At 37.7% G+C, this 14931-nt stretch overlaps 1 protein-coding gene across 1 annotated transcript in view; it reads left to right on the forward strand.

Annotated features, from left to right (window-relative positions):
* Faf1 (Fas associated factor 1) overlaps nt 1-14931 on the forward strand; it is a 335197-nt gene that overhangs the window by 45239 nt on the left and 275027 nt on the right. Inside the window, exon 2 of the mRNA XM_059254707.1 lies at nt 3380-3448. Within this exon, the coding sequence (XP_059110690.1) occupies nt 3380-3448 (69 nt within the window). The remainder of the gene's footprint in view (nt 1-3379; nt 3449-14931) is intronic.

A 14931-nucleotide genomic window follows, 5' to 3' on the forward strand; every position in this document is an offset into this window, starting at 1 on the left:
TGAGTCATATGACAGATTTTTTTTTTTTTGAGAAACCTCCATACTAATTTCCTTATTGACTAGACTAGTTTACATTTCCACCAGCGTTGTATTAATCAAGGATTCCTTTTTGTTCATACTCTTGCCAGCATTTGTTACTTATTTTTTAAAGAGTACCATTTTGAATGGGCTGGAATTTCAGTGTGTCTTTAACTTGCATTTATTAGTAAAAGCGAACATTTTTTCATGTGTTTGTTGGCTGTTTTGTTTTCATCTTTTGAGAGTTGTCAGTTTATTTCATTAGGCTATTTATTGATTGTGCTGTTTGATTTCTTGTTTTGATTTTTGAATTCTTTGTATATTTTAGATATTAGTCTTTAGGCATACACCTAGTGGAAATGTTCTTCAACTTATGTAGATGTAACCAACTGTCTTATTAAATAAGAAACACAGAACCAATGCAAAGAAGTTAACTGTGTGCTTTGTTATGAAGAATCTTTTTAATTTTATAAGGTCCTGTTTGTCAGTTGTTGCTGCCTTTTTTGAATGACTAGAGTTCTATCCAGAAAACTCTCGGTTTTGCCTATGTCCTAATGTGTTTTTCCTGTAACAGTTTCAGAATTTCATGTCTAACATTAAGGTCTTTGATCTATTTGGGGTTGATAATTTTGTACAGGATGAAAGATTTCATTTTACATCTAGATGTCAAGTTTTTCTAGCATTACTTTTTGTAGAGGTTGTCTTTTCCCCAATGAATATTTTTGATCTTTGTTAAAAAAAAAAAGCCAGATGGTTGAAACTATGAGGGTTTCTATCTGAGTCTTCTAGTCTATTCCATTGATTTATGTATCTAGTTTTATGCTAGTATCATGCTGTTTTTATAACTATGAATCTGCAGTATAACTTGGAATCAGGTTTAGTGATACCTACTACAGCAGTATTTCTTTTGTTCAGGATTGGTTTGGCTATCAGGAAGGCTTTGTATTTTCATATGAATTTTGAAAGTGTTTTTTTCTGTTTTTTCTGAAAAATAGTATTGAGATTTTGATAAGGACTGAATTGAATCTGAAGATTGCTTTTGGTAGTACAGCCATTTCCAGAATATTAACTCTTCTAATCCATGAGGTCTTTCCCATCTTGTATTTTCTTCAATTTCTTTCTTCAGTGTTTTATAGTTTTTATTGTAGAAAACTTTTACTTTTGGGTTAGTTTTATCCAGGGTATTTTATTATATTTATTTTGAGGAAGTTGTGAATGGGATTTTGCCCCTGATTTTTTTCTTAGAATGTTTGTTATATCTATCTATCTATCTATCTATCTATCTATCTATCTATCTATCTATCTACATATATGCATATGCATACTGCGTGCGCAACCCCCCCCCCCCACAGACACAGTCATTTCATTCTAGTTAATACTCCAAATTGATGATATAAGGAATAGGTTGTGAATTTATGAGTCATCTTTGATCACAGAGTAGTTACCAAACTTCATTTGATTTTTAATGAATTTAGGTAACCAGTAATAGATTATTGTCTCCAGTTGATTTATATTTTCATCAGTGACTAAGAGGCAGTGCTGTGGAATAAAAATGTTCTGACTTTGGAATTCTGTTAATTTTTTAGTCCTGTGATCCTGAGTACATTGCTTAACTTTTTTGGTGGTTGTTTTAAATTGTCAATTTGACACAGTCTAGAATCACCTGGGAAGACATTGATTAGACCAGGTTGGTCTGTGGGGCATTGTCTTAATTGATGTTGGAAGACCTAGCCTGAAAGTATTCATGTTTTTGGGCCCTGGACTGTATAAGAGTAAAGAGAATTAGCTGAGTACTAAGCATGCATGGATTCGTTCTCTCTGCTCTTGACAGTGGATGTGATGTGAGCAGCTGTTTTGTCCCAGTTACTTTTTTGTCAGCTTGGCACAAGTTAGAGTCAAATGGGAAGAGGAACCTCACCTAAGAAAATGTCTCCATCAAAGCTCCTCAGACAAGTCTGTGGGGGCATTTTCTTGCCTAATAGTTGATAGAGGGGGACCCAGCTCACTGTTGGTAGTGCCACCCCTGGACAGTCCTGGTTTGTATAAGAAAGTCTGAGCAAACCATACGGAGTAAACCAGTAAGCAGCATTCCTCCACAGCCTCTGCTTTAGTTCCTGCCTCCAGGATCCTTCCCTGCTTGAGTCCCTGACTTCCTTCATACTAGGTAAAATAAGCCACTGGCATGAAATAAACCAAACTATGGCATGTCTTAAGCATCTTCTCTTGTGACTTTTCCTGAAGTGATGGACTGTAACTTAGAATTGTGATTTAAAATAAACTCTTTCCACCTAAGTTGCTTTTGTCCGAGTATTTTATCACACCAACAGAATGAAACCAGGACAGTGTCTTTGAAACATTGATCTTATTAAAATGGACATAATAGCTACTCAAAAGGTTGGTAAGAGGATTGAATGAAATATATTCATTTGTTGTCTTTTTATGTGTAAGAATTTTAAAGGCCATATGTTTAGTTTCTGATTATTGAGAAAATCTAAGGATGATGTAAATTGCTTGGTTCATAATAAATAATGTGCTAGTTAGTTCCTAAGTTTTATGCTGATGGTAACAGATTGGTTTTGTTTGTTCTTTATGGCTTCATTTTCATAATTTGAGAATTGTGTTACTTGAGTGTTCAGTACTGTGTTTGGATAGTTAAATTCTGTCATTTTGTTTTTGGGTCTTAGGGGAAAATGAAAAGGAACCATCTCTAGCAGGTGTTTCTGTGTCTGCTTCAGAGTGTTATTCTTTGCTTTCTGCAAGTTTTTGTTTTGTTTTGTTTGCTTGTTTGTTTGTTTGTTTTTGTGGTTAGGGAGAGAGACAAGGTCTCACTGGGTAGCCTTGGCTGGCTTGGAACTCATTGTTAAGGCCAGATTGGCCTAGAACTCAACAGAGATCTGTCTGCTTCTGCCTCCCAAGTGCTGGGATTAAAATTGTGTGCTACCATTCCTGGTCAAAAAACTGCATTCGTTGGTTGGTTGGTTGGTTGGTTGGTTCGTGCGCATGTATGTTTTTTCTTATGCTGTGGTACACATGTGGAGCCAGAAGACATCTTACAGGAGTTGATTGATTGATTCTCTCTTTCTATAATGTGGGTCTCAGGAATGAGGTCAGCGTGCCAGGGTTTTGGCACCTTTTACCCACTGGGTCATCTCTCCCGTCCCTGACAGGCTTATTGTAATTGTTAAATTTTGCAAGCAAGAATTTTCAAACTTTTATGTATAAACTGATCAGAAGTATGAGCCACTTAATGTCTTGACTTCATTTAGATTGTATACAGCTTAAATTATGTTTTATACCAATTACATTTTAAGTCAGACCTCATTTTTAAAATCCTAAACATGCATATTTACTTGGTTTTTAGGCATGTACTGGCATTGAAAACATCGATGAAGCTATTACATTGCTTGAACAAAATAACTGGGACTTGGTGGTAAGTACTTAATTCTTTGACCATTGCTCTAACTTTATGAGTTCTTGAATGGCCTTAATGTTTATTTATATTTAATGTATATTTATTGCAAGTTGTTTTTGTAATTATGTCACTAAACTTTTATGTTGAAAGTAGGATTCTTTTATATTAATACTTTTATAATCTATATTCATTTACTGTTACATTAACATTTTTCTATCTTACTGAGTATGGCTGCTCATTTTTTAAATGTTTGCATAGTGTATCATGCTGTCATAGTTGTAAAATAGTTTTACCATTCTTGTTCTGGTGGGTATTTAAGATTGTTGCAGTAGTTTGCAATACTGTAAACATAACTGTAGAGAACATTCTTACATATGTGTATTGTATATTTAACCTAGTATTTTTTTCTAGAAGAAACTGAATATATTCAATTTATAACTGAATTTCTGGGCCATATTGAATGAATATTTTTAGGGGTTTGGATACTTAAAGCCTAGTGAACTTCTGGTTTTATTCATTTATGTTTTTGCCAACTATGTGGAATTTTTTTTTTTTCTCTCTTAAATCAGTGCTGCTGCTGTCCCCTCCCTTCTCTCTCTGTCTCTCTGTCTTTATTTCTTGGTCTCGTTGTCTGTCTTTCTGTCTCTCTCTCTGTTTTGTATTTTGGTACAGGAAAACTGAGAAATATTTCTGCTGCCTGACCTGAATTCATGCTTTATACTTCCTGTTTTATATCCTAAGAAGGCATGGTATAGATGCCAGTGTCATGATGCGGGGGATAGGCATGAGAGGCAGCAGCATATTTAGAGCAGTGCTTCTGGACTACTTGTCTTGAAACCTTTTGCATTAATAAATATATTGTTTTATTTAATTTATGTATATTTGAGGTAGTCTTTTGGTCAAGCTCATAACAATCACTGGGGAGGTTACAAGGCTCACTGAGCCACTCTTCAATGGCTTTGCCAAGAGGAATAAAGGAGAAAGAAAAGGAAGACGAGACTATAGGCTATAAATCTTTGATGTTGGAATTTACAGTTAGGAATATATAGGGACCTAAGTTCTCTGTTCATCTCTTTCCTTTTTTTTCTTCCTTCCTTCCTTCCTTCCTTCCTTCCTTCCTTCCTTCCTTCCTTCCTTCCTCCCTCCCTCCCTCCCTTCCTCCCTCCCTTCCTTCTTTCCTGTTTTTCGAGACAGGGTTTCTCTGTGTAGTTTTGGTGCCTGTACTGGATCTCCCTCTGTAGACCAGGCTGGCTTCGAACTCACAGAGATCCACCTGGCTTTGCCTCCCGAGTGCTGGGATTAAAGGCATGTGCCATGACCGCCCAGCCTCATCCCCTTTTCTGTTGGCCTACATTCATTAGTTTTAAAGTTTAGGATGTTTATTGGCTGTGTGAATATTGTGTGTGAATATTGTCTTGTCCCAGCCTTTGTAAAATATTGCACAAGAATTTCCCCAGAATACATGAATGGTGAGGTGCTTTCCATGTATTTCTGACTAGCTTGATTTTGGAAAATATTGTCATATACCCTCTCTTCCTCCTTCTCCCTCCTTCCTTCCTTTCCTTCCTCTTCCTTCCTCCTCCCCTTTCTGCTTTCTGTTCTTTATTTTCTCTCAGGTTTTTGGGGTGTTGAAACTGGGTCTTACACATAGTAGGCAAGTTTCTTACCACTAAGTTATGCCTCTAGTCCTTTATAGTGTCTTTTACAACTTAAACTTTTTCATTTGAAATCATCTTTTAGCTGGTAATATATCTTCTCCTTTTATTTTCATTGAAAGTTGTGTACCTTTTTAGCTTTTACTTGGTATATTTTCTCATTTCTTCTGTTTTCATACAGCATTCATATATATATATATATATATATATATATATATATATATATATATATATAGTGTGTGTGTGTGTGTGTGTGTGTGTGTGTGTGTGTTAAATGTAACTTTTGGTGCCTGTCCTGGATATCTCTCTGTAGACCAGGCTGGCCTTGAACTCACAGAGATCCACCTGACTCTGCCTCCCAAGTGCTGGGATTAAAGGTGTGTGCCAACAACGCCCGTTAAATGAAACTTAAGTATATGAAATAGCACATGACTAGTTCAAACTTTCATGGAACTTTTAATATGCTGTACTACATTTTCTGTGTTTTTTTTTTTTTTTTGTGTGTGTATCTGAATTATGACTGTCATTGGTCTACATTTCATGAATCTTATTAGAACATTTTGCATAATTTAAGTTTTTAACTTAGGATGTCAGTGTTTTAAATTTCATCTTTATCTGTCACATCTTTTCTTCATTTCTGTGCATGATTACTAGAGAACTGGAAAGAAACATGCATTTGGCACTGTAATCAGGAATTGTATGAAATGGAAAACTATTATAATTAAAAACTTATTCATTGAGTGACCATTGAGTGAATGTCATAGATCTAGTATTTTACTAGGTAGCAGTGATGATTTAAAAAATGTAACAAGCTGGGCGTGGTGGCGTATACTCTTAATCCCATCCCTCAGGAGGCAGAGGCAGGCAGATTTCTTTGAGTTCAAGGACAACCTACTCTTTGTAGTGAGTTCAGGGCCAGCCAGGACAACAGAGTGAGGCCCCATCTCTAACAGGTAAGGAAAAAGAAACAAATAAACAAACAAACAAACCAAAAAAAAAAAAAAAGAAAAGAAAAATGTAATGCTATGATCTCTAATAGACTTATTTTGTTTTCTGTTATTGTAGTAAATATCTAAGACTAGTTGGTTATCTTATGAAGAGTAGAAGTTGCATTAGTCAGCTTTGCAGTACTGTATCAAACCTGAGACAGTCAACTTAACAAGATGAAAGACTTATTTGGCTTACAATTTTGGAGGTTTCAGTCCATGGTTGGTTTACCCTGTTGATTTTAGGTATATGATAAGGTAATATACCATGGCAGGAGCACATTGCAAACAAGTGTTTTTTGTTTTTTTTTTTTAATTTTTATTTTGCAATACAATTCAGTTCTACATATCAGCCACGGATTCCCTTGTTCTCCCCCCTCCTGCCACAAGTGTTGTTTTTAACAAAAATCAGTTATTGGGGTGAACACTGGATGATCAGAGAGACAGAACAAGCTACAGCTAACCTCACCTGGCCAACTTCTCAGCTGTTCTTGTTTCCTCAGACTGGGTGCTTCTGTGTCCTCATCCCAATGGCTCTCAGCTGAACTGCTGCTAGAAAGCCTGAAAGCTTAACCAGCCAAATGCTTAACCAGTCAAATACTTCTAGTTTCTGGTCCTCACGCCTTATATACCTTTCTGCTTTCTACCACCACTCCCTGGGATTAAAGGCTTGCATTCTGGGATTAAAGGCGTGATGAGTCACCATGCCTGTCTGTATCCTTGAACAAATGGATTTCTGCCTCTGGAATGCTAGGATTAAAGGTGTGTGCTACCACTGCCTATCCTTTATGTTTAATATTGTGGCTGTTCTGTCTCTGACCCCAGATAAGTTTATTAGGGTTCACAATATTTTGGGGAACACAATACCACCACAGTTCAATTTTTTCAATAAAGACTTGGGAGCCAGATGCCAGGATGAAAGCCTGCTAGCTTAGAGGCAGAGAAACACCCAGCTGAACTTCCTCCTCAGCTGACATCCCAGAAGCTTCATTCTCTCACACTGTCTCAAATAAAACACTCTGCCAACTCAGCGTCCCTCCCTTCTACTTCCTCTGTGTCTCTCTATTTTTCCTCCTTACTCCTTATTCTCTGTTTTTTTTCTTAATAATCCTATGTTCATTTCCTGTCAACTGATTGCTTGCTCTGTCTCTTGACCTATGGTTGACTTTATTTAATTCTGTTTATGATATTCAAGCAGAAAGCTCTTGGATTAAAGGTGTGTGCTAAGGCTGAGCCACACCACACAGTCTCAGTGTTCACAGTGTGATCAAACATCCTGCAATAAAGAAGTGACTGCCTTGTGTCATCCAAGGAATAAGGGGTTGTGCTGGGTTCCCAGTATCTCCTTCAAAGGCACATCTTCAGCTATGTAACTTCCTCCTACCATGCTCCATTTTGTATCGGTTTCATGATATCCCACTAACATCTTGGATGGGGGAGGGGCAAACTTTCAACATATGTAAGGCATTCAAGATCCAAGCCATAGCAGATATCTATTTGACCAGAATTGGAGGCTAGGAAGTCCAAGGACATGGTTGGTGAAGGCTTCTTGTTAAGATGGTGAGACAGAACAAGGCATATAAGAGAGAACTTTTATTTACTTTTTTTTTTTTTTTATATAGAAGAAAGAGTTTATTTGGACTTGGGGTTCCAGAGGATGAGACTATATGATGAAGAAGTGGAGACAGTAGGCATCAGGCATGGCTGCTGGAGTAGAAACAGAGGGTTCACGTTTTAACTTAAAGCATCAAGCAGAGAGAGCAAACTCAAAATGGTGTCTTTTGACTCTCAAAACTCTCCCCCAGTGACATACTTCTTAAGGCTAACATGAAGAGATTTGGATTAATTCCTTTGGCAGAGGAAATCTCAAAAAAGCTTAGTATGTACTCTTTCATGTGGTTTTTAGTGGTAACTCTAATGAAGGTTGATAATGAAAAGGAACAATACTTCCTTCAAAAAGGCCATACCCTTAAGCTTCCCCAAACAGTGCCACTAAATGGGGACCAAGTATTCAAATGACAGAGTCTATGGGAGACATTTAAACCACCACATTTTACTTCCTGGCCGTCACAGGCTCCTGGCCATATCATAATACAAAATGCACTTTGTACATCTTTAAAGGTCTTTTAGTCTCAACACTTTTTAAAGGTTCAAAGTCTCTTTAGGCTCAGGGCAATCTCTTAACTGTAACTCCCGTAAAATCCAAGAACAAATTACATTCTTCCAACATACAATGATATAATACACATTATCTGTGGTAATTTGAATGTAATTGGCCTCCATAAGCTCATAGGGAGTGGCACTATTAGAAGGTGTAGTTTTGTTGTAATAGGTATTGCCTTGTTAAACTAAATGTGTCATTGTGGGGGTGGGCATTGAGGTCTCAGATATGCTCAAGCCATGCCAAGTGTCTTAGACCATTTTCTGTTGACTTCTGATCAAGATGTAGCCAGTTCTATGTCTGCCTGCATGCCACCATGCTCCCTGCCATGATATATAAGAGTTGCGTGATCATGGTATCTCTTCACAGCAATAGAAACCCTAAGATAGAAGTTGACATCAGGCACTGGGATATTGCTGTGATAGGCCTGACCATGTTTTTGTTTGGAGGAATTTGGGTTAGGCAAGCAGTGAAATGCTTTGAGCACTGTTTTATGGGCCATACTAGTAGGAGCATGGAAGACAGTGGTGCTAAGAGTTATTTGAACTTTTGGGGGCTGACTCAAGAGGTTTTAGAGAAGAATTTTAGTATGTTATCTAGAGATTGTTCTTGTGATACTTTGAAGAATGTGGCTGCTTTTTGCCCTTGTCCAAAGAGTCTGCCTAAGGCTAACATGAAGAGATTTGGATTAATTCCATTGGCAGAGGAAATTTCAAAACAGCCTAGTATATACTCGGTTATGTGGTTTTTAATGGTAACTCTAATGAAGATTTATAATGAAAAGGAACAAGCTCAGCAAATAAAAAATACAAAATATACAGATTGAAAAAAGGGGGCACAAGGAAGTAGAATAGAGATAAATCCTATATTCAAGGATATAAACGGATTAAGAAATGGAATAAAGAGAGTGGTGACCTCAGGACAAGATCCCATCTAGCTAGATTTCCAAAATTTTGAAAAGGAATTAAAGAAAAGCTTAGAACTGGGTGTGGTGCTACACACCTTTAATCTTAGCACTTGGAAGGCAGAGCCTGGTGATCCTTGAGTTTGAGGCCAGCCTGGTCTACAGAGCAAGTTCAAGGACAGCCAAGCTTAGGCAGTGAAGGTAACAATCAAAACCAGAAAGCTGGTGAAGATGTAATTGAATGAGGGGGTCATATTCCAGCCCCAGCAAGCAGCAGAACTTGGCAGCTTTGGGCATGTGGTTCTGGTTTTAGAGGTAAAGATAGAAGAAATGGCTTATGGAATATGCCCCCTCAACTAAGGTAATCTGTTGAGGCCAAGCATGTGTCATGGGTGTCCCTGAATGGAGGCCTAGAGAGGCCATTGTATGAAGCTGTGAAGTTCAAGCCTGGATTGCCTTGGAGACCCCAAGATGTTAGAAATGCCAGAGCTGTGGGATACCTGCCAAGGACAGCTGCTAACAGCAAGTGGAGCCACCCCAAGAGAAAGAAGTGTGTTGTAGTCAACAAAGCTCAACAGAGTTGGAGATATGAAGAGCATTTTGACATCAGACATGGAGATGCAGAGTTTGGAGTTTGCCCAGGAAGTTTTCAGTCTTTCAATATTTCCTCACTATGCTCCCTTCCCTACATTTTGGAATGGCAATGTACTATATCCTGTGCCATTATATGTTGGAAGTATGTGATCTGCTTTTTCAGTTTGATTTTTCCAGGTGATTACAATTAGCAGATTGCATCAATCTCAGAAGAGACTTTGAACTTTGGACTTTTAAATGTTGTTGAGATTGTGATAGACTATGGAGACTTTTTAAAGTTGGAATAAATGTATTTGGATTATGATATAGTTACAAGCTTATGGGGACCAGGGAGTGGAATGTGGTAGTTTGAATGTAATTGGCTCCCATAAGCTCATAGGGAGTGTGGCTCATAGGGAGAGGTATGGCTTTGTTCAAGTAGGTATTGCCTTGTTGGAAGAAGTGTGCCACTGTGGAGGTGGGCTCAATATATGCTCAATCCATGCCCAGTGTCTCAGTCCACTTCCTGTAGCCTTCTGATCAAGATGTAATCAGCTCCATGTCTGCTTGCACTCCGCCATGGTCCCCGCTGTGAGGATAATAGACTGAACCTCTGAACTGTAAGCCACCGCCTCAGTTAAATGTTTTCCTTTATACAAGTTGCTGTGGTCATGGTGTCTCTTCCCAGCAATAGAAACCCTAAGACATTAGCATTCTAAAAGGAAGGAATTTGTGCATAGTGAAGAAATATTAGGCCAAAGCAAAACTGAAACCCAGAGAGACCAACTTCAAATCCTATAGCTCCATGTCTGGTATCAAAAGGTGTAGGCAGCTCTGCCCTTGTAGCTTTGCAGCCTGTAACATACCTCTCTCTCTAGGCTTGCATGCACTCCCTGTGTGCAGCTCTCCCTGATAGATGTCTCATGTCTCTGGCATAGCCAACATCTTGGGAGTCTCCATTGCAACCTAGGCTTCATTTCTAGAGCTTTATGCAGCATCATCTCAGGACATCCAGATAGGAACTCCCCTGTCATGCATTATGTAGCCCCAGTGGCTCTTGGAAACCATGGTGGAAGATTTACAACTCGTTTACTCATGCATTCTTGCCATGTGGATGACACTGCCAAGCTTGGGTTGGACCCTCACTCTCCTGAACCACATTAGTAGCAGCTTTTTATTGCAATGCCTTCCAGGAACATTATGCTCTCTTCTATAGGTTGGAAACTTAGCTAGGTAGGGTCTTGCCCTGAGGGCACCTTTCTCTTTATTCCAGTGTAGATCTGTCTTAAGGGAGAGCCTTTTATAACAAAGCTATTCTGTCATTATCTTATTAATTGATTGTTAATCTAGTAATGAATGGATTCATTAACAAGGACAGAGCTTTTATGTCCCAGTCACTTCTCAAAGGTCCTACTTTGGACATATAATTAATACATGACTTGGTGCTTAATCCCCTCTAAGCCCCACAGAGTCTCACTTTGTAGCTCTGGCTGACCTGAAACTGGCTATATAGGCTAGGCTGGCATGAAACTCAGAGATCCTTTACTTCCTGAGTGCTGGGATTAAACCAATGTGCCAAGCTGCTTAATTTTCTAACATAGGAAATTTAGGAGATACATTCATGCTATAGTCCTAAATGTAGGCAGAGTTTTCCTGTCCCGAAGTTGCTCTCAGATAAACACACTGAGGCTTATATTAATTATAAATGCACAGCCAATAGCTCAGGCTTATTACTAACTAGCTCTTACATTTTAAGTTAACCTATATTCCTTATTTACACTCTGCCACATGGCGGTACCTTTATTAGCATGGCACATTCATCTCCTGCTCCCTCTGCATCTGGCTGGGAACTCCAGACTCTGCCCTTCTTCCTCCCAGCATTCTCCTAGTCTGGCTCTCCTGCCTAACCTTATCCTGTTCAGTTATTAGCCAGTCAGCTTCTTTCTTAAACTAATCACAGCAACAAATCTTCACAGTGTACAAAAGGATTATTCCACTGCACCTAAACTTGGGAAGTGTCCTGAAAAATGGGTGAGACACATTGTGTCTTAACCTTGTTCAATAACTTTCTATAGGTAATGCTTGTAAATGTTTTACTATTTTGTTGATTTAGTCACACAGATAACAAATATTCTCTGTGAAAATACAACCTGATCCCAATAATTCTAGTCTAGCCACTTTCTCTGATACTGCAGATTATTTTGAGTATATAATTATTATTCACAAAGAAGTGCTCCTATGCCCCGTTTTCAGTACTGTACAGTTGACAATATTTATTTTCAAGTGATTAACGGTTATATACACTAAAATTCTGAAAATAAAATAACATGAACATTACTGTTCTGGGAGCGGGCTTTCCTTATGTTTCACTTGATATGTACCATACAGTTCCTACTGCTGTCTATCTCAGATTATTAACATTTCCCACATGGTCCTGTACCTGTAGTTAAGACATGATAAATATCATTGCAGTGGAGATTATTTTTTAGAAGATGAAGCTCAATTTCCATTTATATCCACATAGGTAAGTAAATGAGGAAAAATGATTGGCAGTGAGTTAGAATTTGATAATCCAAAAGTGAAATAAAATATAAGCAGCACCAATCTCATCATATTGTATTTTAAGTATTCCATGTTCATAGTAAATGATTTTTGAACTTTACACTCAGTTTTTGCCTATGTTGGCTGATACTCTTTATTTTGTAGAAGAAAAATTATTCAGAGTGCATGCATATATCTTTAGCTACATATTCCAACTGGAGACAAAAATGAGCCAGTTGGGGTGGTGATATGTTGTGTACCCTAATAAAATTTGCCTGAAGATCAGAGAAACAAAGGAACAAGCCACAGCTCACTTCGCCAACTTCACGAATCCTCTGAGTCCTCACTTGAAAGGCTCCAGCCAAAAAAGCCTCTAGCTGAAAGGGAGCCTTTAGTTCCTGTCTCCTCCTGCCTTATATACCTTTCTCTGCCCAGCCATCACCTCCTGGGATTAAAGGTGTGTGTGCTTCCCAAGCAAAGGCATGAGAGCTCACGTGCTAGGATTAAAGGCTTGTGATTCCTAAGTATTGAGATTAAAGGTGTGTGCCACCACTGCCTGGGTCTGTTTCTCTTTTAGACTGAGTCAGTCTTATGTAGTTCAGGGTGGCTTTGAACTCACAGAGATCCAGACTGATCTCTGCCTCCCAAGTGCTAAGATTAAAAGTGTGTGCCACCACTGCCTGGCCTCTATGTTTAGTCTAGTGGCTTGTTCTGTTTTCTGATCTTCAGGCAAATTTTATTAGGGTACACAATATGTCACTACAAGTTGCTATCTACATTTCTGATTGATCTTGGAATTTCTAGTTGCCAAAGATAATTTTGTACTAATAGAAGCTTAAATTAAGTCATGTACACTGAGCAGTAAAGACTAGAGTTTTCACACATATAACCTGTCCTATTTTAAGTTTCATCCAGGTGTTTTGACATTTCCCCTTCATTACTTTTTATTTTTGAAGAAATCTATTTTAATAATTACCTTAAAATCAGGTAGAACAATATCTTTCATCACTACCTTGTTCAGAATGTGGTTGTAGAGATTCTCAAATGTGAACTACTTTTCTACTTAAAAAGTGTTATGAACACTTGCAGTTTTATGAATGGTTTAGCAAGTGACATAATGAGTCTCTATCCTCAGAAAGCAGCCAAGCATTTAGTATTGGCTATAATCAGTGACCTTCAGACACTTTTGTATTTGTACATCTGCCTGCACGCAGCCATGCTCCCTGTCATAAATGATAATGGACTGAACCTTAGAAACTGTAAGCTAGCTGCCCCAATTAAATGTTTTCTTTATAAGAGTTGCCGTGTTCATGGTGTCTCTTCAAAACAGTGAAAACCCTGACTAAGACAGGGAGGATGTAAGTGCATTGTATGTAGAAAGTATGCCATGTTATTTATATAAGGGACTTGGGCTAGGGATGTGTGTCCTCCTGGAACCAAATCCCCACAGATATAAAGGGAGAGTTATATTTACTGTTTTTATTTTATTTAATTTATTTAACACTACTTATTTAAGTTATACTTTAGAACACAGCTAAACTACTTAAATGAAGTAGTAGGGATTCAGTTCAGTGCCAGGGAACTAAAGGCATTATGTTAATTCTTAAAGAACTAGTACTAGTAGATATTGCTTTGTGACCTAAATATCTAAAAGAAAACAAAAGTTTGAATTGTTTATAAAATTGTTCATATCCATCAAATGCTATGTGTGTGTAATACTTTTTAAAGCTTGTCAACCTACAAAATAGCTTGACTTTAAAAGTAGGCTTATTTTTTCAGATTGCCCTATGATCTTAATTTATTTCTGTTACTGGAAGTGGTTTAAATAAAATACCACTGCTGCAAAGTCAGTGGTTCAGCAGCATCTGTAAATGTGATGACTTGACAGTTCTTCCTGCTGGCTTCGAAGGTCAACTGATATACATCATTGTGTGCTTGGAAAAGACAATAGCATGTGGCAGTTAAAATTCCCGTATAATTTTTTGTATTTATTGCCATCAATTTTTAAACATACAGTGCTACTAAATAGTAGTAGAACTTTAAATAAAGTTTTGGCTTATAGTTCTCTATCTTTAGTAAGATGTTAATATATAAATACATATACATTGATATTTCTTAATATATCCTTAGGTTCTGCTGTGTTCATCTTCAATAAGTTATTTTTGAGGTTTGTTTTTAATTTGATGTTTTAGCAGTTTTTATATTCAGATATGTTTATTTATAAATTTCATCTATTATGCAGGAATTCAACTTCTCTCAGATATATACTTGCTTTATTTCTTTTTAAAAAAGAGTAATGATTAAAATCTATCCACATGCTTAAAAAATGGCAACATAGTTCTTTAGATGCCCCTTATTGTAGAATTAGCTACCAATGTACTTGTAAAAGTAACTATTTTTGTCTATATACACTTCAGTTACAGGAAACTGAATAGTGGTATATTCTCATTCTCTCTGTCTCTGTCTCTGTCTCTGTCTTTCTCTCTCTCTCTCTCTCTCTCTCTCTCTCTCTCTCTCTCTCTCTCTCTCTCTCTCTCTCTCTCTGTGTGTGTGTGTGTGTGTGTGTGTGTGTGTGTGTGTGTGTGTGTATGTATCTGCTTGTTTAAATGTGTGTGGGTGCATGAGTGTGGGAGTACATTTGAAGCCAAAGTTTGATGTTGGGTGTCTTTTTCAATCACTGT

The sequence above is a fragment of the Peromyscus eremicus genome, chromosome 2 (assembly GCF_949786415.1).
Source record: "Peromyscus eremicus chromosome 2, PerEre_H2_v1, whole genome shotgun sequence".
NCBI classification, from domain to species: Eukaryota; Metazoa; Chordata; class Mammalia; order Rodentia; family Cricetidae; genus Peromyscus; species Peromyscus eremicus.